The following is a 23881-nucleotide window of genomic DNA, read 5'->3' on the forward strand; positions in this document are numbered from 1 at the left end:
AAATATTCCTTCAATCGCCTGTAAAGAATGAAAAACCTATATATGCAGTAAGACAATCTTTCCACAGGCGCTCCTTAGCTGGGTAGTCTGCTAAGTAGATCGATTTTTGAGGAGATGGTTAAATTTGTGATCCAACTAGGTATATGGGAGTGTAGTTCTGAATGATTTGTGCGAGCACATGGCTACTTGACAAATCGGATGGTGTGTTTTTTGAGTGATTGTGTTGCACACCTTGTGAGTATTTAGGTTGCAGTGGCGGGCATATCGACTACGGGATCAATAGATTGATCTGAAAATCGATCTTCTTAGCAGACTACCTAGCTAAGGAGCGCCTGTGAATCTTTCATATTAGAGTGCAAACATTGACATTTCATACTGCTCCAAATAACTTGTAATTTTTATGTCTTTCATTATTTTTTGACTGAAATCAGCAAGTTGGGAAGTCTAAAAGTGCAACATTGTGACTGATAAATTCATAACAGTCAGGGAGACAAACCAGGTATTTGCTTTACTTGGAGTCTGAAAGCAATATCATGACATAAGTATTAATATTTGACATAGTACATGAACTGGAGATTTTCAAACAATTTCTACTCTGGGGTTATTATAGAAATTGCTAGAATATCAACTTCAGCTTTAGTCATTTTCATGGATTGCACTCCTTCATAGATGGAAAGCACACTATCTAGGTCTACACAGAAATTGATAATGACCCATTATTGGTTGATATACCGTACATACTAAAACACAATGCTCATAAATACCCTTTGCATGAGACTTAAAGCATTAAATGATCAGAATAACTAAATTCCAGATCATATATCATTTTTTGTCACAATACAGGGGTGAAGGTCATCTGATTTTATTGCAGTCAATCAGGTGTTGCCATGCCATTTCATACGGCTGACACATATGTATTATCATATATGAATATTCTGGTATATTAATTTGCCAGAGGTCAAGGGTCAGCCATAATTCTGTGGTGGTATGGAAATTTTAGTCTACCAGTATCATGTGGAATTTGACTATTTCTTATTGCTAAGATATGTATCATACGGCTTCCCCCTGAATGGACTGTCCACAGTCCCTTGTGACCATTTTGTTTGGTTGCACACCGTTTATCATTGGTGAGGGGTCCAGCCACTGCTAGCTCCATCATCAGGCAAAAGAAACTGCAAAAGCTACTGTCAACTGTCCACAAATTGACTATGATCTACAGGCTAACATGCTTTTTATCAATTTTACCTAAAAAATTCCAAGATCATTAATGTTCAAACAGTATTACATCTGATTTCCTGTACATAATAACACAAGACATTTACTATAATTAAAGATTTTTATTTCTGAATATTTAATGGTAACATGAATATCTTCTTGTTTTTTTTAATCTCAAAGACAATCAAAATTGTTCAATTTCGCTTTGTAAAAAGATACACATTCTTTGAATGTTTTTAAGTCTGTGCTGTTTTTGAAACTTGTTTTGCAATCTTCAAATTATGATGTAGAGAAAATGTACAGTCTGAACAGTTGCAATAAAGAAAACTTTTGACAGAAAACAATGGAACATTTGTTTCTTAACCCCGTGACAGAAATGGTATTGCCCAAAAAAGTCACTGTGAACCATATGAACATGACATTGTGAAGGCATTCACAGGGGAGATTTAGCCACTTGAGCTGTTGGGCACCACCATTAAAGGCTCTGTATGTCTCACCCATCGATATGATAGAGGGCGCTAGACCTGAAACTTAATTGTCGATGAGGCGTGCACAACACAATAAAACTCTAAACTTTAAAATGCAGTACCATAGGTGATAGCTTCTACACTATTTGACAAATATAAAATTTTGATTTGTATTTTTAACCCTGCGGGCACTAGCTGTAACTTTTGTGGGTTTTCAAAGCACTTGTTTCCTTTCACTTTCCTGTCTGTCTGTACTTTTACTGGCATGTTACTATGTGCAGTATTTTGCTTTATCAGTGTTCCAAGGACGATTTCGGTAACTTTTGATGGTATTTTCATAATTCTTTTTGGAAAAAGAGTGCATTTCCTGCTCCCAAAATTATCTTGTAATACACAAAACGCTATTGTTGCAGAAACAGTGCATTGTTTACAAATGCAATAATTTTGTTGACAAACAGCCCAAATCGAACATGGGCATTTTGACATGATTTCGGAAGTGTTACAGAAACAGTCCTGACAGAAAATAAAGGAAACTATATCACAAATCACAGCTGTAGCAGCTTTAACCTGTTCAGCCCCTATTCCCTATTGACAGGTCCATACTCACCAGAGATAACAAAAGGTTTGGACCAAACCATGGTGGTGATAGGGTTAAACAATACTTGTTTATGCGTATAGCAATTGGAATTGTTTATGCGTACAGCAAATGGAAATAAAATTACAGAACCAGCTACTTGTATACGGTATCATTGCTTAAAAATCAACAACAGTTACAGCTACTGATGTCTGCAAATGTTATACAGACTTCCATTTTTTCAAAGAAATTCTTATACAGCACATACATACAGAAGTTGACTTTCCTAGCAAAATAAACATGAAAACTGTACTTCTCTTGGAAAATGGTGTCACTCTCGATGTATTAAGACAAATACTCCAAGGCAGGCTAAAATAAGGTACTGCAAATATGAAAGGATACAAACAGGAATGATCAGCATAATTGAATAGTTTAAAACAACTTGTAGAAAATATTATTTTAACAGTAAGCAAGTTTCCTGTAGACTTTTCATATCTTACAGATACATGCAATAAAGAACAACACAACTTAATGAAAAAGTCTAAGCATTAGCATGCTGAACACCGACTTGGTCTGTAAAAATGACTATTGAGTGTGCCATGCATCTTTCTCTATTGCTTATAGAGGGTGCAATCTCTTAAAACCATCTATATATATATATATTCTATGCAGTTAGTTCCTTTTTCAATATGGCTGTCAAATATGCCATGCATCTGATAGAGGGCGCTGTACTACATAATCATTGTTTACTAGGTTAAGTCTTTAAAGATGTATACAAATGAATCTTATCTTTGATCAGGTAGAGGGCACTTCCCATCCTAATCACTGAAATGTTCAATAATGCTTGAATATTTTATAAAATAAATTAATAACTAGACAAACAACCAACCAACTAAAACAGACTTCATTTTCATGCTTACCTTAAACTTCGGATAGTCATTCATTAATATAGTCACCATGCCAACATACGGCACAAACCCCCTGGCTCTGCCCACGACATCCTTTCTGTGTAGCCATAGCTGTCCAGGGGCATAAAGACCGCGGTCGTCAACCTGGTTGTTATCACCTTTGGTCAAAAATTTGATCTCACCATCTTCTCTGTGGTAAACAAAATAATTATTTGATCATAAAATCACTGCAAGACATTTTGCATTTCTAAATTACCTTTTTCTGTCTCCATATCTGTCTTTGATTCTAAGAGTTCTAAAAAAGTGATTTACTTATATAGAGACTCTGGGTCAATCATATCTCTTTTCTTTCTCCTGTTGACATGAAGAGAGGTCAGAGTTCATGGTTCAACTTACTATTCATGATAGAGTAAACTATGAATATTTCTCTGCCTTCTATCCTAAAGACAAAAACTTTAGTCAACTCTGATTGGCTCTCCCTATTGACGACATTTGAAGAGGTCAGAGTTCATGGTTCAACTTACTTTTCATGCAGTCTGATTACTCTGTGCACTATAGGTATCTCCCTGCCTTCTATCTTAAAGACGACAATTTCTCCAACTCTGATGGGCTCTTCTTGATAATTGGTGAGAAACAAAAGGTCACCACGAAAGAATGCTGGCTCCATACTGCCACTGGAAAGAAAGAAAGACAGATGTTTGTTGAAGTGACATTATACGTAATATACAGATTTCTAATTTCCATTTGTCAAACTTTCAGTAAAGTTCTGCCTATGACACTATTTTGAAAGTTACATTTAAATGACAATGACCTTGAAACTCTGTTGCCTGCCTTTTTGTTTGCAGGTTTTTCATGTATTTATTGTCTTCCTTTATGTGAGAGATCATTTAACATGACACAGACAGATGTTTTATGTTTTCTTCTGTCACAGCCTAAGTTCCTTGCTTTTCACAGATCTCTATTTACATCAAGTGCAAAATATTTCAAGTATCTACCCTGAGAGCACCAAAGTTAATTTTTGTCGACTGTATGAAATATGACCCTAAATGTTTTTCAAATTCAGACATTTTTTTTTCATTTTTTCCCCCAAATTTTGTTCAAAAACTGTAGCAAATGAAGAGTAATATGAATTTGGTCCAAAATTATCAAAAAAACCCAGAAAATTCATAAAAATTGGTAAAATGTATTTTGGTGGGAAAAATCACAGCATTGAAAGGGTCAAGTGAGAGTATGCCTAATGCAGCCTTACCTGAGAACAACAACTATTGGGCTTTCACTGCCGGTAACTACCATTAATCCTTTCCATATCATCAGTGCGGACGACACTATCATGCCAAAATTCAGCACTTGATAGTACATCTACAACAAAACAGAATGACAAGGCTTTGTTATCTGTTACTTTCATATCTTTTCCAGCATCCCTGCCAGACAGTATCACCCCCATCAGCCAACTAAGTGAAAAGTGGTATTGAGCCAAAACCATACGTATTTCCATCCATTTGGCTTGGTCTGTTCCAACAGCTTTAGTCCATAAAAATCATATTTACAGTATCTGTGATTTCAGGGACCTTCAAATGTGCAGTTTTTTGTAATTGGACATATTGTGTTTCACTTTGTCTTAACGAACTTGACCTGATGGTGAAATATGAACTTGGCAGAATAAGGGGTATTTTTGTTCTGCCCATTTCTAGTTCTGCTTCTGAAATCACATTAACATGCCTTGCCTCCTACGAAAAAAAAGTTACGAGAAAGGGATGCGGATTTCCATCTAAAATAATATCTACCAGCTCCCTGCAGGTAAGGTTGCATTGTTAAGCTGTTGATATGATTGTGATCTGAGAGTACCAGTACATCTTGAAGGGCCAGGAGCTGATAGTTTTGCCGATTTTGTCTCCATTTTTGTTATTCATTCATCAACATAACGATGCAGTTTACACATATACAGGCTGAGTTTACAAACTGAATACTGTGTATCTCAACATGTTTTGGGGAGTAGAACAAGAAATTATGGTTGACATTAGAAACAAAAATAGTGACAAACTCATGCAAACTTACAGCCATTGGCCCTTTAATTTAAACAGTTGCTCTGCAAGATCTCATGGACTTATTATACTTGCTTTGAATTCAGCCTTGAAACATTGTGAAGGCATATCATGCTACCATCATGGAATCCACAAACAAGACCCTCCACAGTTTACAGGAATGTCATTAGCTTTCAAGCGGCAAATACTGACTGTAAACACTGACACCAGGGAACTGAAATCTGAGCAGCCTTTTCTAATCACTCTCCATCTTGTCTTTTTGACAAGGCCACCGTCCATCACTGTTTAGACAAACCACAGCCACAGCAGTGATATGCCTGGAGGCATCGCTTCTCTTGTGGATGATTTTTGCAAACTTGTGAGACCTTCTGAGCCAGCGCTTTCATTCCACAAAACTTTGCAAGGAGAGTAACTTATATCTGTAGCTGTTGCCCAAGAGGAGCCTGTGGTTTACCATAATTTAGTTTTGGAGATGTTTTAAATCTGCCCTCTATATTTCAAACCCGGCCCTCTGATCTCAATTCCTGAATTTCTTGAAATTTCCTTGAGTCAACCCTATACGGTCTGTTAGACTGTCAAAAGTCCCTTGCGTCTTTTCTGTCTCTTATTGGTGCAGTCTGTTGCACATATGATGGTTGGGGATCGCAAGCGAAGCGCCGAAGGTGCGAGCCACGATTGCAATAAGGCACAAGGGACTGTTGTCTTCCGCTGCGCCCTCAACGACAACAACAGGGAAAACCAGTTGTAACCTAACGCAGAGGAAATGATTGAAAGGTCACGGCATGGCCAGCTGGAAACAGTAGAAACCCAACATGGCAACAGTAATTTTCTTCCTTTGCCTCCGTCCTGTTCTTGACGTTGTATCTCATGAATAATTAATAGCAACAAAAGTCCTGCAACAGACAACAGTTCCTTGTGTCAACGTATGCTGACAGAATGCCCAGCTCCCACCTTTGGCGTTACGCTTGCGATTCCCCCACCTTCGTATGTGCGAGAGACTACACTGAGAAGAGACAAAAAAGGCACAAGGGACTGTCGACAGTCTACCAATGTGTGTGTACTTATAATATGTAAACTTTCCCTCAATTTGCAGGGAGAATTCCTTGGACAGTGGTTCATCAAATTGGCTTAAAGGAAAAGGCAGTCCGTATGTAATTGGTCTACTGTACTCAAGAATGTTGCACTCTGCAGCAAGCATTGTTCTGTGAAAAATGCACACAGAGGGTTTAAAAAACTATATGTGCAGAAGCCTGTGCAAAGGAATATATATTTTTTCACTGTACACTATGAGATGTGTTTTTTTTGTCATGGTACGTCCCAACAATGATAATACAAATTACCTCAAGTACAAAGTAACTATCAATTACTTAAGTGTAGACAATTTTTGTCACCTATGATTACAGCAACTATGCTTGAAACAAAGTCAAGTGTAATACGTCTTTTGGTCAACTGTATACACCTGACTGAGCATTGGCTTTATAAGCTGTGGTTCAAACATATGCTCTACACTGGTAAGTATGGACACCCTCTTTGATTTTCTTCTTCAAGGATCTGATACTGTGTATTGATCAGGTACTGAGGAACCTCGGATTCCAGGGAGTGATTACGATTTGGTTGCACCTGTTCTTGGAAGTGCAGTGCCTCCCGAGCCATGATCATGAAGCGAGCGCTCAGGTGCGTACGCGTGCTTCCTGCATGGTGAGTGTATGTAATGTTATGAGGCTAAATGAGGCCTTCGCTGGGCCTTGTATGATTTCAAAACTGCAAAGCAAGGATGGTTGTCTTGAGGAGACCACAATAGACAAGTGTCGATCATAATTCATTTTAAACAACAAATACACGTACATGCCTCGCGTTTTTATATACAACATATGGTTACTATATTACACGGACTCGGGAGTTCACAAGTCCAGCACTAGTGCACCAGCACTGTGTGCAGTGTGACTCACATGTTTTGAAGCCATAGTATACAGCTAGCGGTTGCCCGGTTTCGGCGACATCATTGGACAGCAGATGGGTTTTGTGCACTAGATCGCAGCAACGAAAGCCGCAAAGAAATAGAAAATCAGTTGGGCCTCGCATCACAATAAATACAACAATAGCATATCAAGCAAACAAAACTGAGAAGTCCAAGTCATTCATTTCGGGAAGAACACGTCAGCTTTCCGAGTCAGTTATCGCAGACGAATACAAAACATTAAATTTGACATTTTTTGCCTGTAAAATGATAAATGCGTGCTGAAATTACTCAAGTAGCTAGCTATGTCATTGGACATTACCTGACGCTTGTTCATCCGCCGAACATCGTTCAGGAAATCGAAGTCTAACAGCCCCATATTGGACTTGCTTTTCTTCGCCGCTTCCGTATTCATAGCTCTTCTCATGCTTTTCTTTTCTCGTTCTCGACAAAAACGTGAAAATGCGAGATATTGTCACCGAAGGGTAGCACAGGCGGCCCAGACGTATTGAGTTTTTCTCACTATTTTCGCTATCAGTTTCTCTCCTTTTCTCCATGCTCTGACTGATCGGAGTAAATAAAATAAATGATTATATAACCTAACCTAGCCTCTTGACTCTTTCTTTGTTTTACACCCCATTACAAGGACGTTTATCTCTCATATACACATCTTGTAATTAATTAGTCAACACAAATAATAATGCTAATCCATGGACTTATTAGGGATTTTATCGGTCGGTCAACATTGCAAAAGATAGAGATTAAAATGAAAATGGGAAACGTGTCCGGAGGATGTCCGTAAACCTAGCGGACGCTATATATTCCATTATATGCGTAACTTTTCCTATCTTTCGCAGACTGTGTATAGGACCGTACAAAAAGACCGTAGTACAATAACGTAAAAGGGCGAACCACAGGCATTCGACTCAATGCACTCAAACCGTCACTGATGCAACCAGTGAGAATATTCTTGCTGGTTGCGATAAGTGACGGTCCGCTTGCATTTTTGTCAAATCACAGTCACGTGTCAAGTGCCTGAGAAGAACCAGGCATATATGTGACACACATCTGAGAGTCTGGGCACGTAGGCGCAGAGCGGTCTGTCAGAAAACATGTGACTGTGGTGGCGTTGAATGCCTGTGGACCGAACCATTTCTCCATTGCATTTTAATCAGATTGAGGTAATTCCACCCTTTCGTCCCCGCTGGAATAATGGTTCGCTCCAGTCCAAGATGGCGGAACTGCAGGATTTGTTTGGGTCCGACATCGAAGAGAGTGAAGAAGAAAGAAACGGTTCGTATCTTCACTTGTATAATATCATGACAATTCTACTCTTTCAACGAATGTTCTTGGTTAATCTGGAGAGACATTACATTAACTTTAGCAATCAGGCGCCAGACGTAACCGTCTTTACGAGGTTCTGCTTCCTCAACACACGTGTAATGTTACATACTGTATTACTGGTGGTCGACACTGAGCGGAGTTCGTAATGCTTTGTGCCTGTCTCAACTGTCTACGTTCATTTGAGTTTGATCCCAGTATCCTTGATCAAAAAGAGCCATATATATATTATTTCCTATATGTCCATTGGCCAGGAGGTGCTACGGGCGCCCAAACAACAGCGCTCGTTCAGTCGTCATTACTGACAGAATAGAATTTGGGCCCTCTCAAGATAAATGGACGCAAACATACGAGCTGGAACAGATATGGGACCATCGGGGAGGAGGGCTTCGATCGATTCTATGCCCCTACTCCTGGCAGTATTACATGTAACTTCTCCCTCGGTCGCTAACGATTAATGTGTAATAAAATGAACAAAGAAAACAGCCTGAATTTGGCAGTGCAACTGTCATATGCACTACAGTCGCTTGTGAATCGAAACCCGACGGCTGCTGTGTGGTATACATTATATACCTACGTTTCTAATGCACACCACACAGTCAGGAACATCGTGTATCGATTCACAAGCGACTGTGATTTGCACATCATCAAGGACATTTTAGATCATATGTGATTATGTCAAAAGACATTCTAGTACAGATTCATGATACAATACAATTATATTTTTAAGTCATCGGTTTTAATCGTTCATTTTGACAGATAATTCTGATGCTGGCTCAGAGGAAGGGGAAGGTTCAGAACAGGGCAGTCCTGGGGAAGAGAATGAAAGCGGGGAGGAGGAGGAGGATGCGGCAGAGTCCGGGAATGAAGCAATGGAATCTGGGAATGAAGAAGCAGAATCTGGGAATGAAGAAATGGAGTCTGGAAATGAAGAGGAATCTGGGAATGAAGGGTCCGGCGTTGAAGGATCTGAAGAGGAGGTAGCAGCTTCTGGAGGAGAGTCGGAAAATGAGGGTTCAGAAGGGGAGGGGGAGCAGGAGGGATCAGGACAAGAGGAGGGAGGAGAATGGGAGGGTAATGCATCAGACAATGAAGCATCGGGAGATGAACAATTCCAAAAGGAGGAGGAAGAGTCAGACAGGGAGGAGGGGTCCTACCAAGGGGAGGAAGAGGGTTCGAACCAAGGGGAGGGATCAGACAGAGAGGTAGGATCTGACAGGGAACAGGACTCCGAGGCAGAAGGGGGATCAGACCACGGAGAGGGTTCGGACAGGGGGCAAGACTCTGACAGGGAGGAAATGGAGGGAGAGGGCTCAGAACGAGGGGAGGGTGGGTCTGAACAGGAAGAGGATTCGGACAAGGAGATGATGGAGAGAATGGAAGATGGTGAAGAAGGTGATGATGGAAGTGAGAAAGCAGATTCAGGAAAGATGGCAGAGTCTGATGCTGAGAGAGAGCAGGATAGTGGCTCAGAAGGTGATAAAGAAGAGAATGAAAATAAAGCTGGTAAGTGAATTGTCCTTGATTATTCCACATCTACCATGATTCAATGACAGTACCCCTTCTGTGTAACTTTACTGTTCCAAGCGAGTACCATAATTGTGGTGCATCATGCGAATGCCTCGTTGCTTTCACTTTTGCAAGGTCATGGGAACCGATAGTGGAGTATAAAGATTTGATCTTCATTCTGCATGTGTAGTTACACACTAACACATGCTGTCAGAGTTTTTGCAGAGATCCTGCTCTGTGCTACTGGTGTACTTTGAAAGAAAACCTGTCATTACATTGCATCTCGATTGTAACAACTAGTCCATTCAATGCCCCAGTCATGAATATAAATATACAATTGCAATAGTAAGAACGATATAAAAATATTGTAAAACACATTTATGCACCTTGACGTAAGTGTCTTGCATTGCCCTACACCTCACGTTAAGCAATGCGCTGCAGTAACAGGCTCATACGTTCTTTTTTACAGTATTTTTGTAACAAGCTCGTATTATGACATATGCATGCCCACATTGCACCATCCCTGGTGATGTTTACTATAGTTGTTATATTTTTCACTAAATCCCACACAATGCGTATCATTTGGCTAATTTTAATAAAGCGTATGATAATAAGGTATATCATTCACAAAATACCTAGATTTATGTCCTTTTGCATGGTACGCTTCAGTATTTTCCCAATGCTACACGTCTCATACATTACCTCTGCTGTGCAATATACTCGCACATGAGTCCTTGTATTTTGTAAAGAACCTTATATTGTTCAACAGAAATCAAGCCTTATCATTCAATGATGAATTCTGAATATAATAGATTGTGCAATTGATGGTGTATGTACGATGTGTTTCACAGTGTGTCATTATAGTCATATAGTCATATGGTCTTAGGCCAAGACTAAACATTGTATTATATAATTGCAGTCAAATTTTGCAATCTATGCCTGTGATATTGCAAAAGTTGTGCTACTGAAATTGCTTAAGGTAATATGCACCTCGAAAGTGAAAGACTTAAACTTTTGCTCAAACTTTCCTCAAGGAATCTTTCAATCATTCTCTTTCAAAATCAAGAATAAAAATAGGGGGTCACCGTGCAAAGTTTGGTACTAGAGAAACAAATTACCCGAGATTTACCGACATCTAAAATTCAAAATGGCCGCCATCCCTGTGTTAACTCTATGGTGAAAAATAAAAATTTTCGAATTTCAAAAAACTAAGCCGGTGAAAAGTTTTCTTTCACCAAGAGCTTTAAAATGAACCCCCACATGTAGTATGTCAGAAGAGAATTGTAAAAGTTTGAGAGTCCGAATGTCTGTCCCCGAGGTGCGTTCTACCTTAAGACAGGGTGTGCTTGCTCTATAGTCAGTCAGTAAGTGCCCCTTTCACCACCTTGGTTTGAACCAATCCCATTGTTCCTACAGTTAGGTTGGATCACTAGAGAGGGAAATCGAAGTGAAAGGGTTAAATTTATTTCACATACTTCACTTTTACTCCTCCTGTAGGGAGTGGTTTGAGTGACAGCGATGATGAAGATGTGATAGGAAGGAAGCATAAGAAGAAAACAGCTACAAGGGACTCGGATAGTGATAATGAACAAGCAGGTGTGCAGGTTTTTCCACAAGGCGATTTAATCGGGTGGGCCATATGTATACACATACACATATTATCCTACATACATACATACATACATACATACATACATACTGGTATATACATACATACTGGAACATATATCATACATATGTATATACATTCATACATACAAAATTATGCATACATACACACATTCCTACATTCACACATTTGTGCATTTTCATTGGGCACACACATGTGCCGTAAGGGGGCTATTCTTGTATGGCTGTATTGTTCATAGATCACAAAACTCAAAAACTGCTGTGTATATCACGTAAATATTTCTATGAAGATGCATCGTGGGTTGGAGATTGAACTTCATTGAAATGAGAGTGCTACTTTCAAAAACGTGTAAAGAAGCTAAAAAATGTGTACCGTAAATGATTAAAAATAAAAAATCAGAAATAACTGGCCACATTTCTTTGATAATTAGTTTATCTACATACTCCTGATGATGCCCTTATTGAGATTTGTTGTATTAGCATATGCATAAGGCCAATGTCCCTATTTTGGTCCAAACATGCGTTTCTCTGAAATCACCTACATTGTACTTGTCCAATCTCTTTCAAATTAGAATCAAAACTTTGTAGAGATTACTGTACGATGACTGTCGTTTGTTTTGTGCAATCTTTCAATAGAAGTAACAGCTACTCAGGAAGATCTCTTTGGTGATGCCGGGGACATCAGCTCAGAGGGAAGTGATGAGGAATCGGAAGAAAAAAAGAAACAAGAAGCCGAAGAAGATGAGAGGGTAGGTCCAGTCATTCACCCCTGTCTTCAAATGTAGCAGTCCATTCGCATGGTTTAAAACAAAAGAGTTATATCAAAGGAAAGGATGTGAGAGATAGGTGTGTATAGATGGCAAGATACGGGTTGCCCCCCAACAACAGTGTATCCAGTATTGCTGTTAATATGATACCCTGACCTCCCCATTTTCACATATGTAGTTCCAACTATACTGTAAGAATTGCAGGGACAAATCAAGTTGTTACCAGTGAAAGGTGAATGAACTTAGACATAATGGTAGTCTATGGCAACTAGTATCAATGTGTGTCACGGATATTGTAGCATAGCACATGTTTTTGGTGCAATCCTTATGGTAGGACATGCAATTTGTTGCTGTAGGTTTTCTCATTCTGAACACTGGTGGCGCTTTGCACAGCTGCGACAGGTGACTTTGTATAATCAAGGAACATAAAACATCTCTGCCTCGTTTCATGTTTAGATGCTTACATATGAGGACGAAACCAATATATCTGCTTTCTGAAGCATCAGCATTCATGTACATATTACTGTGAAAATTATTGGTTTTATGAAAAATTGGGGGTATTTTGCACAAATTTAATCATGTGTTCACAAACTACTTGTTGGTTTTATCCACCTGTGCTTTTTTTTTTTGCCACCACAACCAGAATTTGTACGTCCTGACCTGGTGTTAAAGTGGGACCACTGTAACCGTCATGTCAACAAACTAGAGAGCCGTACCTATTAAAAAGGCTGGTCCTTGTGCGTATTTCAAAGAAAATTTATAGGGACTTATTTTGCAAGCTTGCTTTTCCTTGAGAGATTTGATAAATTAAATAAGTAAATAATTAACTTTATTTATAACTTTATTGATTATTTCTTTATTTCGAATTTATTTATTTGATAGAGGGAAGAGCTGGCTGAACATCAACGTCTGGTAAGTTTTCAAACTCTCCTTCATCACATTACTCTTGTCAATGGAAAACAATGATACCAAGCCAAGATTGCAAGTGTTAAAACCCCTTGCTAACTTAATCCAAAAATCTAGCAACATATTTATATAATGATTGCAATTTCAAAAAAGACAAAAGACAGAAATGCCTCTTAATCCTCTTAACACCTCAGTTAATCCCAATCCTGAGCCTTTTGAGCCAGGGTTTAAGGGCCGTATATTGTTGCATTGTTAGTGAGTTCCTCAGTTTTTGTTAGAGTTGGATGAAAGATCAATGGCGATGTGGCCCAATAAAGAGTTATTTCTCTCACCTTTATGTTCATCAATCTGGACAAAATGTGCCAGCTTATCTATCCCACTCACATTAAAAAAGTTTAACCCTTTCTCTGCTGTAATTTTTCCCATCAACATTTTATGCTGCAATATTTTACCAATTTTTGTGAACTTTTCTGTAAGTTTTTCCACAATTTTGTACCAAATGGATATCACATTTCATCGGCTACAGTTTTTTAGCTACTATAGACTATAGTCTATAGAAGCTATTGGGATGGGTATCCGTCCGGCGTCCGTCGTCAGTCTGTATGTATGTATGTATGTATGTATGTCCGTTTGTGAGGCGTCCGTCCACTCAAATATCTTGAGAACTGCAGTACTTACTGATTTGATATTTGTTGTGTAGATGAAAAGTATGATTTTGAGAAACTGTTTTTTTTAATTTTTTGATATTGTTGAAAATAGGCAAATTAATGCCAAAAAAGGTGTTTTTGGTAAAAAATCTTCTCTTCATAACCACTGGTTAGACAGCTTTGTTATTTGATGTACAGGTCCCTAGGGGTAACCCAACTTAGATTTGTTCAAATTGTGATGAAATATGCAAATGTGTATTTTTAAGGAATTTTTTGTCATTTTTGGTCAAAATTTGACTTACATTGTATGTAATTCTTGTACTGTATAAACCCTATCAATTCACCCAGAAAAAAATAATTAATATGATTTTAAATAATTGAATTAGGAAATCATCAAAGCCAAAATAATTTTAGTGTAGAATTATCAGAAAGTTCAACTTTTTTTGACAGTTCATAGTGAAATGCTTACCATCCTGGAGGATTAAAACATGTAAAGGCAACTTTCCTGAATCCCAACTTTGACATATTTTGAACCGTCATTTATTGTGCCCTGTATGTTATCCAAAAGAAATTGCTCAAAATAGTCAATAGAGATAGAGATAGAGATAGAGAAAGTTCTAATTTCCATTTATGGTTGACTTGGTAAGGATAAAATAAAATTACTTTTTGAGGAAAAAAATAGAGTGGTCAATTATAAGAGTGGTCAAAGTGATAGGGTTTCTGTAAGATATTCTCATGTGCTATTTATAGCAATTATGCAATCTGTGTAAACAGTGCAATGAAAGTTACATGATTCCTTATAATGCTTTTGATGACCTTGAACTTCTTAACGTTTCAAACATTTGTCTCTTCAGTGTGCTTTCTCTGAGTATGTACAGTCTCAACTTATTCAACAGAACTCACTTTCAATGTTATAAATCACAGATATCCACCTTCTTCATCAATACATGTGTCACAAAAGGTTATTCTCTACATAACACAGCAGAGCTCTGTCAACTGTTGAGTCGCTTTTTTCAAAACCGCTGGTCAGACAGCTTTAATATTTGGTTTACATGTCCCTAGGATGACCTTAGTGAGATAATTTCATAGAGTCAGGAAATACTTAATTTTGTATCCATGTCTATAGTAGCTTCAGGGACTTTGGCCCTATGTTTATCAAAATTTTTGCAAAAATCTGACAAAGATTGACTGTGGTATATTTTATAAAGGTGACAAAAATGGACTTTGGCGCTCAAAGGCTTAATATAAAGTAATGACTGTATGCTACACATGCCAGAGTATTTCTGAACACTAAAGTTAGATTCAACATTTTGCTACATGTCAGAATTACTGCCACAACAAACGTTCTAATTTTGTCACATTCATGTCGGCAGTTGGATCGTTTTAAGTTAAAAAATGAATACGTCAGGTTATGCAGGGGTCATAGTAAAGGTCATGAGGGGTCATGAAAAGGTCATAAGTCAGAAAATGTCATACAGGATAAGCCTGTTCCTGTCTTTCTTATGTCTTTTGTGTTATAGAAAATAGACCTTGAAAATAAGTCACATATAAGTTACGGAGTGACCAGTGTTTTTGAGGGGGTTTCCTAAAGTGCAAAAAAATTAATCAGATCAGAAACATTTCTGAAAGCCCATTCCTTTAACCCTTTTCCTGCCATACAGTAATAACTGTATCACTTCACCATCAGCCAAGTCAGAAAAAAGCGGTATTGAGCCAAAACATGACGTATTTTCACCAACTTGGCTTGGTATGTTGTAGCATCTTTTGTTCAAAAAAAATCAACTTTACAGTATTATGTTTCAACAGCCTTCAAATGTACAGTATTATGTTAAAATACATCATATGGAATACGTTGTGTTTCATTAAGTTTAACCATCTTGACCTGGTGGTGAAATATGGACTTGGCAGGAAAAGGGTTAAAAACAATATCTAGATGACCAATGACTGAAAAAAAATGTGTGTGCATGTATTTTGGAAAAAAAGATTACTTGTTTACTATACCGTAAAAACCCTTATAATGCTGCCAGAAAAAAATTAGTTACACTTTGCAATTATCGATTAGAGTGGTCGAATTAATAGGGTTTTGATGGTACTTTCATGTCAGTGTCCTTACCAACCCCTCTCAAGATGTGCGCTCCATCTCCTAGTATGAATTCTTGAATCCACCCTCCCTGTACATTAGTCCTACATTGGCACAAAAAGTATTTGGATTAACCATTGATCGGTTGTGGAAGGATAAGCAAAATAGCTGTTTTCCACATTTTTTTCACAGCTTCAAGATCTAGAACAGGCTGAAGAGGGCGAACCAGAAGAAGTCCCATTGACAAAAATTGAAGTTGAGATTCCCAAAATTACAGCAGATCTTGGCAGTGAGTTGCACTTTGCCAAGCTGCCCAACTTCCTCAGTGTGGAGACGCGTCCCTTTGACCCAGCAACGTATGAAGACGAAGTTGAAGAAGACGAGGTCTTGGATGAAGAAGGTAGAACTAGACTGAAATTAAAGGTAGAATAAAACATATTGTATGTTTGCAATTTCATTCATTTTGGTATTCATGGCACTACTTACTATTCTCGACCGCGGAGTGACGTCAGTAGGTGAAACGCTACGAGCGCGGTGAATGAGAGATCAGACGATACAGAAGAGCGAATGACACAGAAATTGTGTAGAAAAAAGCAGAACTAAAAGTTATGTCATTTAGGTATATTGAAACTTTGAATATTGTTTTGGTGGTTGAAAAATCCGAACCCCTTCACGGTGCTGTGACGCAAAAATGACGTAAAAAACCGCAAGTACCCGGATGACCCGCGGTCGAGAATATGGTAAGTTCAGAATGTGATGTACTAGAGTATGTGACAAAGTTGTGATTCCATCAATGCTACTGAAGAATAGGCAAGGCTGCAAAATGACTGTATAATCCAGGACTAGCTTAGGGAGTATGTTTGTACATGTATCTGTTCATCATGAAAGGCACCCCCAGACAAGCATTGATTTACTCTATAATTAATATGGCCCCCAGTGTTTTACTTTTGTGCTGGAGATTGCAGGAAAGATGCAAACGTCCATACATTCCTGCATCCAAACTTGATATGATATTGCAGTGTGCAAGGTACGGTGGAATGGGCCTCAGCAACAGATATTCAGACTCTCAAATTTGTCCAAATATTATTCTTATCTACCACTTGTTGGGGCTCATGTCAAAGCTCTTGAAGTAAGAAAACATTTTATTCCTGATTTTTTGAAACTCAAAACTTACATTTTTCCCATTTAGTTAACACAGGGATGGTGGCTATTTTGATTTGCAAATATGCAGTAGTTAGCTTTGCATGGTGACACTTGATTTTTATTCTTGATTTATTAGAGAATGGTTGAAAGTTTCATTGATTAAAGTTTCAGCAAAAGTTTCAGTCTTTCATTTTTGAGGTGCATGCTACCTTAATGCATGAATGCACTGTATTTGGCCATTTTGTTGTGAAATCACAGGCTTTTTCTCACAAATTTATCCAGCGATGTGATGATTCCTTGACAGGTGGAGAACACGATCCGATGGAGGAAAACTGTGGATGAGGATGGAAATGAACAAAAGGAAAGCAATGCCAGGATTGTCAAATGGTCGGACGGCAGGTAAAACTGGATTTCATTACACCCCCCACTCCCATCTGCTCCCACCCACCCTGATTGTGTGTGTGTGTATGTGATGCTTCTTATGAGAAATGACACACCCTGCTGGATAATATACATGTAGCTTAGTGTAAAAGTTAAGCTTCAGTTGTGGATTTCTTGAAGAAAGCTGTAGAAGTAAGGGGTCAAACCCCTCCATTTCTCTGCACATAAATCCACCAACGTCTTCAAGAATAATGGGTGTGGAGTGAAATCTGCTAGTGAAAGTGTCAAAGCAGTCGGTGCTTCTTTACTTATTAGTAGCTAGCCAATCATCCTGTTTCACTGTCAACATGTAGCCAAACTGTGAATCAGTGCTGGTGCCCATATGAGTATTTACCACTATGACTGCCAAAATGTTTTGAAGCATTAAACTTCTGCAAAAACAAATAGTTCAAACAAACAGTCACACCAGATTCAACCATGTTAACATTAGATACTTCTTTTACACATGCTTATAACTAAATATGTAAATTGTACCTGCAGAAGCTTCAGTTCATAATCATCGATCTAATTTTTTAGAATATTGTATTTTCTGAAAGAACAAAGCAGTTCAGTTGCTGCTGCACATTTGCGCTTTTAATTATACTATAATTTATAGATTTATTAATTATGTATTCATGTGTTTATAGTTTATTTATCTATTTATATTCATTTGATTGATTATTTACATTGCAGCTTCTTAATTTTGTAATTATTAATCAATTGATTTATCTATTTTATTTGTTTATTCGATATTTTATTTATTTTTTTCACAGCATGTCATTGCATCTTGGCAATGAAGTCTTTGATGTGTACAGGACAGTTTTGCAGAACGACTTCAACCATTTGTTCATCAGACAAGGAACTGGTCTGCAAGGCCAAGCTGTGTTCAAAACAAAGTTGTCCTTCAGGTGAGTGAATTCATCAGCTTGAGCTGAGTTCAGATCATTTGTTGTTGTTGGTGTGCGGTCAGTCTGGAGAGGCACGAAAACGAGCCCTTTGCGTATGCACCTTGATTTTGACATGATTCAAAAGTTTTGTCTGTCTTTATCCCTTTATGCCTTGAAATTGAAGGTCTGAAAATTTTGCTCAAACTTTCCGTACAGAAACTTTAAATCATTCCCTTTGGAAATCAAGAATGAAAACTGATGGTCACCGTGCAAAGTGGTTCTAGGGCAACAAATTACTGAACATTTACCGATATTAGAAATTCAACATGGCCATTATCCCTTTGTTACCTCTGTGGAGAAATATAAACTAACGATTTTCAGCGTCAGTTTTACATGTATTTCTCCATGCTTAAACAATAACAAGTGTGTGTTTAACCCTTTGAACCCGGCTCGGACATAAATGTACGATGACGTCATAGAGTACCAGGGGGTCAGGGTGCAAAGGGTTAATACCACTGTATGACATTCAGGCCTCACGTAATTAAGTCTGTGTGATCTCTTTAATGCATTATTACCAATGGTGATTGCAGACATGTTTACACGGAATGGGGGTGGGGGTTGGGGGTGGGGAGTGAACTGGTAAAACCCACGCGTGAGAGACACACTGACAACAACTGCCCGTTTCCTGTTGCAGACCTCACTCCACAGACAGTGCTACACATCGGAAGATGACACTCTCCTTAGCCGACAGATACTCCAAGACACAGAAAGTCAGGGTACTGCCCATCGCCACCAAAGACCCAGAGCAACACAGGGCTGAAATGATTAAGGTAAGTCAGAGTCATTCTTGTAACCATGACAATTGCCATCAAAGCTCTAGAACAGCACAGGGCCAGTCTAGTGATCCTGACTGAAATATTGATGACACCTGCAGCTCAGGCATCATCAATACTTTGGTCAAGATCACCATCCCTTGGGCAGGCCACAAATAGTGATATTGCCCTCACTGTCATGTGTTATTATTTAATACTGGCATGTCTCAGTGACATTAAACATGTACTGCACACTGAAACATGCTAAATTTTCAGTTGTCAGATCCCTAAATCCATCCTGCTTGTAAATATAACAATAATTGTTTTGATGACATAATTTAAATATGATACATCCAGAAATCATGTCATTAGCATATTTACATGTTATGTACCGGTATATATGCAGGGTGTGAGTAGAGATCTGGTGATAAATAATCTAACATGTTTTGGATAGCAGAACAACATGAATAATTTTTCACACGAAATAGAAATAAACAAAACAATTTGAAAAAATAATGACATCTGTTTGAAGGAAGAGGGTTGTTGGAACTGTGCCTGCGTGATTTTGTTTTTAACAAATTATAGATTCCATGCATGGTATCTAGATACATCACATCAACATAGCTACAACATTTAAACCTCACGATGTAGATTATGACAAGCATGTTTTAATTTTTATCAATCACCAACATACCTTAGATACAGTGTTTACATTGGTCATATGGGTCCCGTATGACCTTTGGGCGCAGTCCCAACGACCCCTTCACTTGATAGAATGTAAAGACTGATCAAAGAAATGATACATTTCAAAGACGGTTCTTTAATTAAAGTTATGTAATTTCAACAGAGAGAGGAAGAGAAACTGCGAGCGGCAACCAGACGTGAAAGCCAGCAGAGGAGAATACGAGAGAAGAGTCACCATCGCGGTCTCAGTGCCTCTTACATCGAACCTGACAGATACGAAGAGGATGAAGAAGATGAAGACACGGCCATCAGCTTAGCGGCAATCAAGAGTAAATACAAGAAAGGAAATACACGAGGTCAGCGTCTGTGTTACTGTCATAGCTTTCTCAGTATATTTTGAATGAATGTCGGATAAATTGAACAAAGTTGCATGAGTGTTACTGAAAAGGTGTCCACAATTCATGCTTTGAATGCAAAAGAGCATCAGAATTAAGTAGCGAGCACATAAACGTTCATGAAAATTATACATTGCTTTGCGTCTCATGGCCTCAAAAGTAGGAATTGTATTTGAAACAAACATAACACTTGCGCTACCGTCATGAGTGTACCCCATCAGAATTCTAAAGGAATTGTTATACATGTATGCCACTCTAAGATTGTTTAAACTCTTTTTTGTGTGAGAAGTCCACAGCTGAGAACAATACATGTTAGTGCAAAAACTTCTAAAGAGTGAAATCTTCACATGAGCAGAACAGTGTGAAAATTTACGGAGCAGAGCATTTGCACGAATATAGAAACATTTAGTTTGCTGCCTGATAGCACAATCATCCAGTGAATTATTTGTCATGATATAACCTATGTGCCATAGAAAAACTATGCCAAAGAAAACATCACTCTCTTATTTGTTAAATCCTGAATTCACATGGACCACAGTAGAAGTAAAACTATGTGCAGAAAGATACATAGAAATGTGTAGTACTGTGCCTGTGTTTATCCCCTGCATTTATTTGTGGAATGCACCTCGGGGACAGATATTCAGACTCTCAAATTTTTACAGTACTTGTCTACTTCTAGGGTCTCATTTTGAAGCTCTCTGAGAAAGAAAAGTTTTCTCTGTCTAACTTTTAATGAAATTGAAAATTTTATTTTTCTCTATAAAGTTAACATAGGGATTGCGGCCATTTTGAATTTCTTTCTCCATTACAAAACTTTGCAGATCGACCCCTTGTATTTATTCTTGAGTTGGTAAGAGAATTGTTGAAAGTGTCATTGAGGAAAATTTGAATGAAATTTTATTTTATCTCTATTGAGGTGCACAATCCCGTAAGATTTGTTTTGCAACAAACATGGCAATTGTCAGGTTGCAACATTTTATTACAGAGTAGAGTTATCGGGTCACAAAGTTGTCGCTGACAGATCTTGCAGGCGTAGGTTACAAACTGACTAAACTCTGTACCAAAGCTCTATACAGTTTGTGTGTGCAACATTGCTGTTTTTGCCGCCTTTTTGTCCTCCAACTGTACCTCTGTCTTTTTGAAACGCCTACAGATGTGAGGCCGCCAATCTATTCTTCGGACAGTGATGAGGGCGCCGACTCAGACGTAGAACAGCAAAAACTGATGAAGGCCAAGACACTGGACAGTGATGACGACGATGAGGTATGGATTGCTTTGACCCTTTGTGTGCCAAAGTCAATATTTATCCCCTTTAACCCTTTCACCCCCAGTTCCCTGTATACAGGTCCAACTTTACCATAGAAACAATGGATTTGGGACAAACCATGGTGGTGAAAGGGTTTAAAATAAACCCCAGTCACTTATTTTCCAGAATTTTGCCAAAGTTTTGATGCAAACTTGTAGCCAATGAAATGTGATGTCCATTTGGGGCAAAATTATCAAATCAATTACGGAAAAATTCATAAAAATTGGTAAAATGTTGCACTGAAATTTTGGTAGGAACAATTACAGCACTCAAAGGGTTAATACCAGGATTTGTTCTTGAACATTTCAGAGTTTGAGTTTGGCAAAAACAACTGGCATATATGATCATTGTGTGTGTCACTCTGACACTTACCAACAAGTGTCTCGTCTGTTTTATTTTTCATCAACAAAATCCTCTTCCCATTACTTCCAAACAAATAGCCAATAGACAAAGTAGATGAACTTAACCTTTCACCCCCAGTTCCCTGTGTAGAGGTCCAACTTTACCATAGAAACAATGGATTTGGGACAAACCATGGTGGTGAAAGGGTTATATAAGTTGAATTAATGGGTTTTATAAAAGGAAGTGCTGGCCCTCCATACCCAAAAATTAAAAATACCAAGAGAAAATATATTCCTGTATGTGAAAAAAGCCTCAATTAAAAGTATTTTGCAACAAAATATTGGAAAAGGAATTGAGAACACTATCGTATCATCTCATCATGTTCAACAAATATCAAAAACATCAATAAAATCATCCCCGTTTTTGACCCTGGGTGACTGCACAAAAATGTAAAAGAATTCTTCCCAAGATCATGGTTTCTATTTATGCTGAGTTAGAATTTGTTTTGAAAATGTTATAAATGCAGTTATTTCCAGAATGCAGTATTTTGTAGTGTTTAATCAATAACTGTATTTTTGTGTCATCAAAAAGACAATACATTGTTTGGAACAATATGTTGTCTATTTTGATTGGATTGTATACATGCATTGACCAGGCTTTCTGTGTCTTAACATATTGTATTCAAAATTCAATATTGTGTTGCCTGAGAAGTGTATATTTTCTGCAGGAAAATCAGTTCCAGCGGCATTTCGTTACAAAATTCAGTAAATATGACCGAATTTTGCAAAGTTAACACGCCACTAGTTACTGTATTCTTAAGAAAATGCCAAGATGTAAAGTTGCACAGGTGTCAAAGGTCAAATTTGCCAAAGTCACAGGCAATCTGAAATGTTGCTTTTATATTATTTTTTACGGTCTGTGAAAATTCCAAATATTGACATTTAGAATTTAATACCTTTTTTAATGGTATCAAATTCATGTGATTTCTTTCCTCCCAGGATGAGGACAGACCGAAGCGGAAAGCAGAAGACACTGAGGGCGCTGTTCGGAAGAAGAAGCGTGCAGTCATCATGGAGGATGACGAAGACAGCGATTGAAACAGATTTGTTCCACCAGCGTCAATTTTAATGGAAACTAAAAATAGGAAATTTGATTTTCTCATTCTTACATTTGTCAAACTCAACCACACGTGTCATACTTTGTGTGACATTTTACTCAAAAAAGATGACGATGTGACAGGGACGATTACGCTATGCATGGCAGACAATATTATCAGTAGGATTACATATGCGCACATGGTGTAGAACTTCTTGTCATCATCTAGCTGCATACCAGCATTACCACTGCATGTAAACAATACTGTCTTTGTTATGTTCATGTCAGTACTTGTATCTGCTCAGCTGAAAAAAACAGTAAATAAACATGGGCGTCACAACATAGTCTTTGTAAGACTGATATTTTTTGGCGGAGTATGTTGACCTCCGCCATTTCTTGAAGGAGGATTTATCATGATGTGTAACAAATTCAGAAATTTCACTTTTTTTGTCAGAATAAAGATGCAAGTTGTTTTGTAAAATCTGAAAAAAGTGTGAAAATAATTTTTGACCAGAGTTGCCACAAAATGGCGCGAGCTGAATTTTATTTTTTAGACCATTATCTCCTCAAAGTTTAGTTATATGTTGAATTTTTAAGACTTGCCTCAGTCATTTTGCTTTTCTTGGCAGTAGTAACTGGCTGGCTAAGCGCGTTCCCCCAGATCTATGCAGTAGCATAGCAACAACACGACAGTCTGCTTAACCCTTTGAGCACCAACGTCAATTATTGTCACCTTTGTAAAATGAAACTCAAAC

At 38.1% G+C, this 23881-nt stretch overlaps 2 protein-coding genes across 2 annotated transcripts; one reads left to right on the top strand and one right to left on the bottom strand.

The window, feature by feature from the left end:
* Nucleotides 1–1317: 1317 nt before the first annotated feature.
* On the bottom strand, nt 1318–7641 carry LOC139124989 (signal peptidase complex catalytic subunit SEC11A-like). Its single transcript, XM_070691105.1, has 5 exons — nt 7486–7641; nt 4414–4523; nt 3689–3838; nt 3177–3354; nt 1318–2638 (listed from the first exon to the last, which is right to left on the bottom strand). The coding sequence occupies exons 1-5, from the start codon at nt 7588–7590 to the stop codon at nt 2588–2590; spliced, it is 594 nt and encodes a 197-aa protein (XP_070547206.1). The 5' UTR covers nt 7591–7641; the 3' UTR covers nt 1318–2587.
* Nucleotides 7642–8317: 676 nt separating this feature from the next.
* LOC139124987 (RNA polymerase-associated protein LEO1-like) lies at nt 8318–23611 on the top strand. Its single transcript, XM_070691103.1, has 12 exons — nt 8318–8456; nt 9264–10010; nt 11511–11609; nt 12279–12391; nt 13292–13321; nt 16235–16465; nt 17490–17584; nt 18379–18513; nt 19187–19322; nt 20152–20344; nt 21537–21646; nt 23030–23611. Exons 1-12 carry the CDS (start codon nt 8396–8398, stop codon nt 23126–23128), a joined length of 2049 nt encoding a protein of 682 aa, XP_070547204.1. The 5' UTR covers nt 8318–8395; the 3' UTR covers nt 23129–23611.
* Nucleotides 23612–23881: the final 270 nt, after the last annotated feature.

The sequence above is a fragment of the Ptychodera flava genome, assembly GCF_041260155.1.
Source record: "Ptychodera flava strain L36383 chromosome 23 unlocalized genomic scaffold, AS_Pfla_20210202 Scaffold_24__1_contigs__length_23054250_pilon, whole genome shotgun sequence".
Classification (NCBI taxonomy): Eukaryota; Metazoa; Hemichordata; class Enteropneusta; family Ptychoderidae; genus Ptychodera; species Ptychodera flava.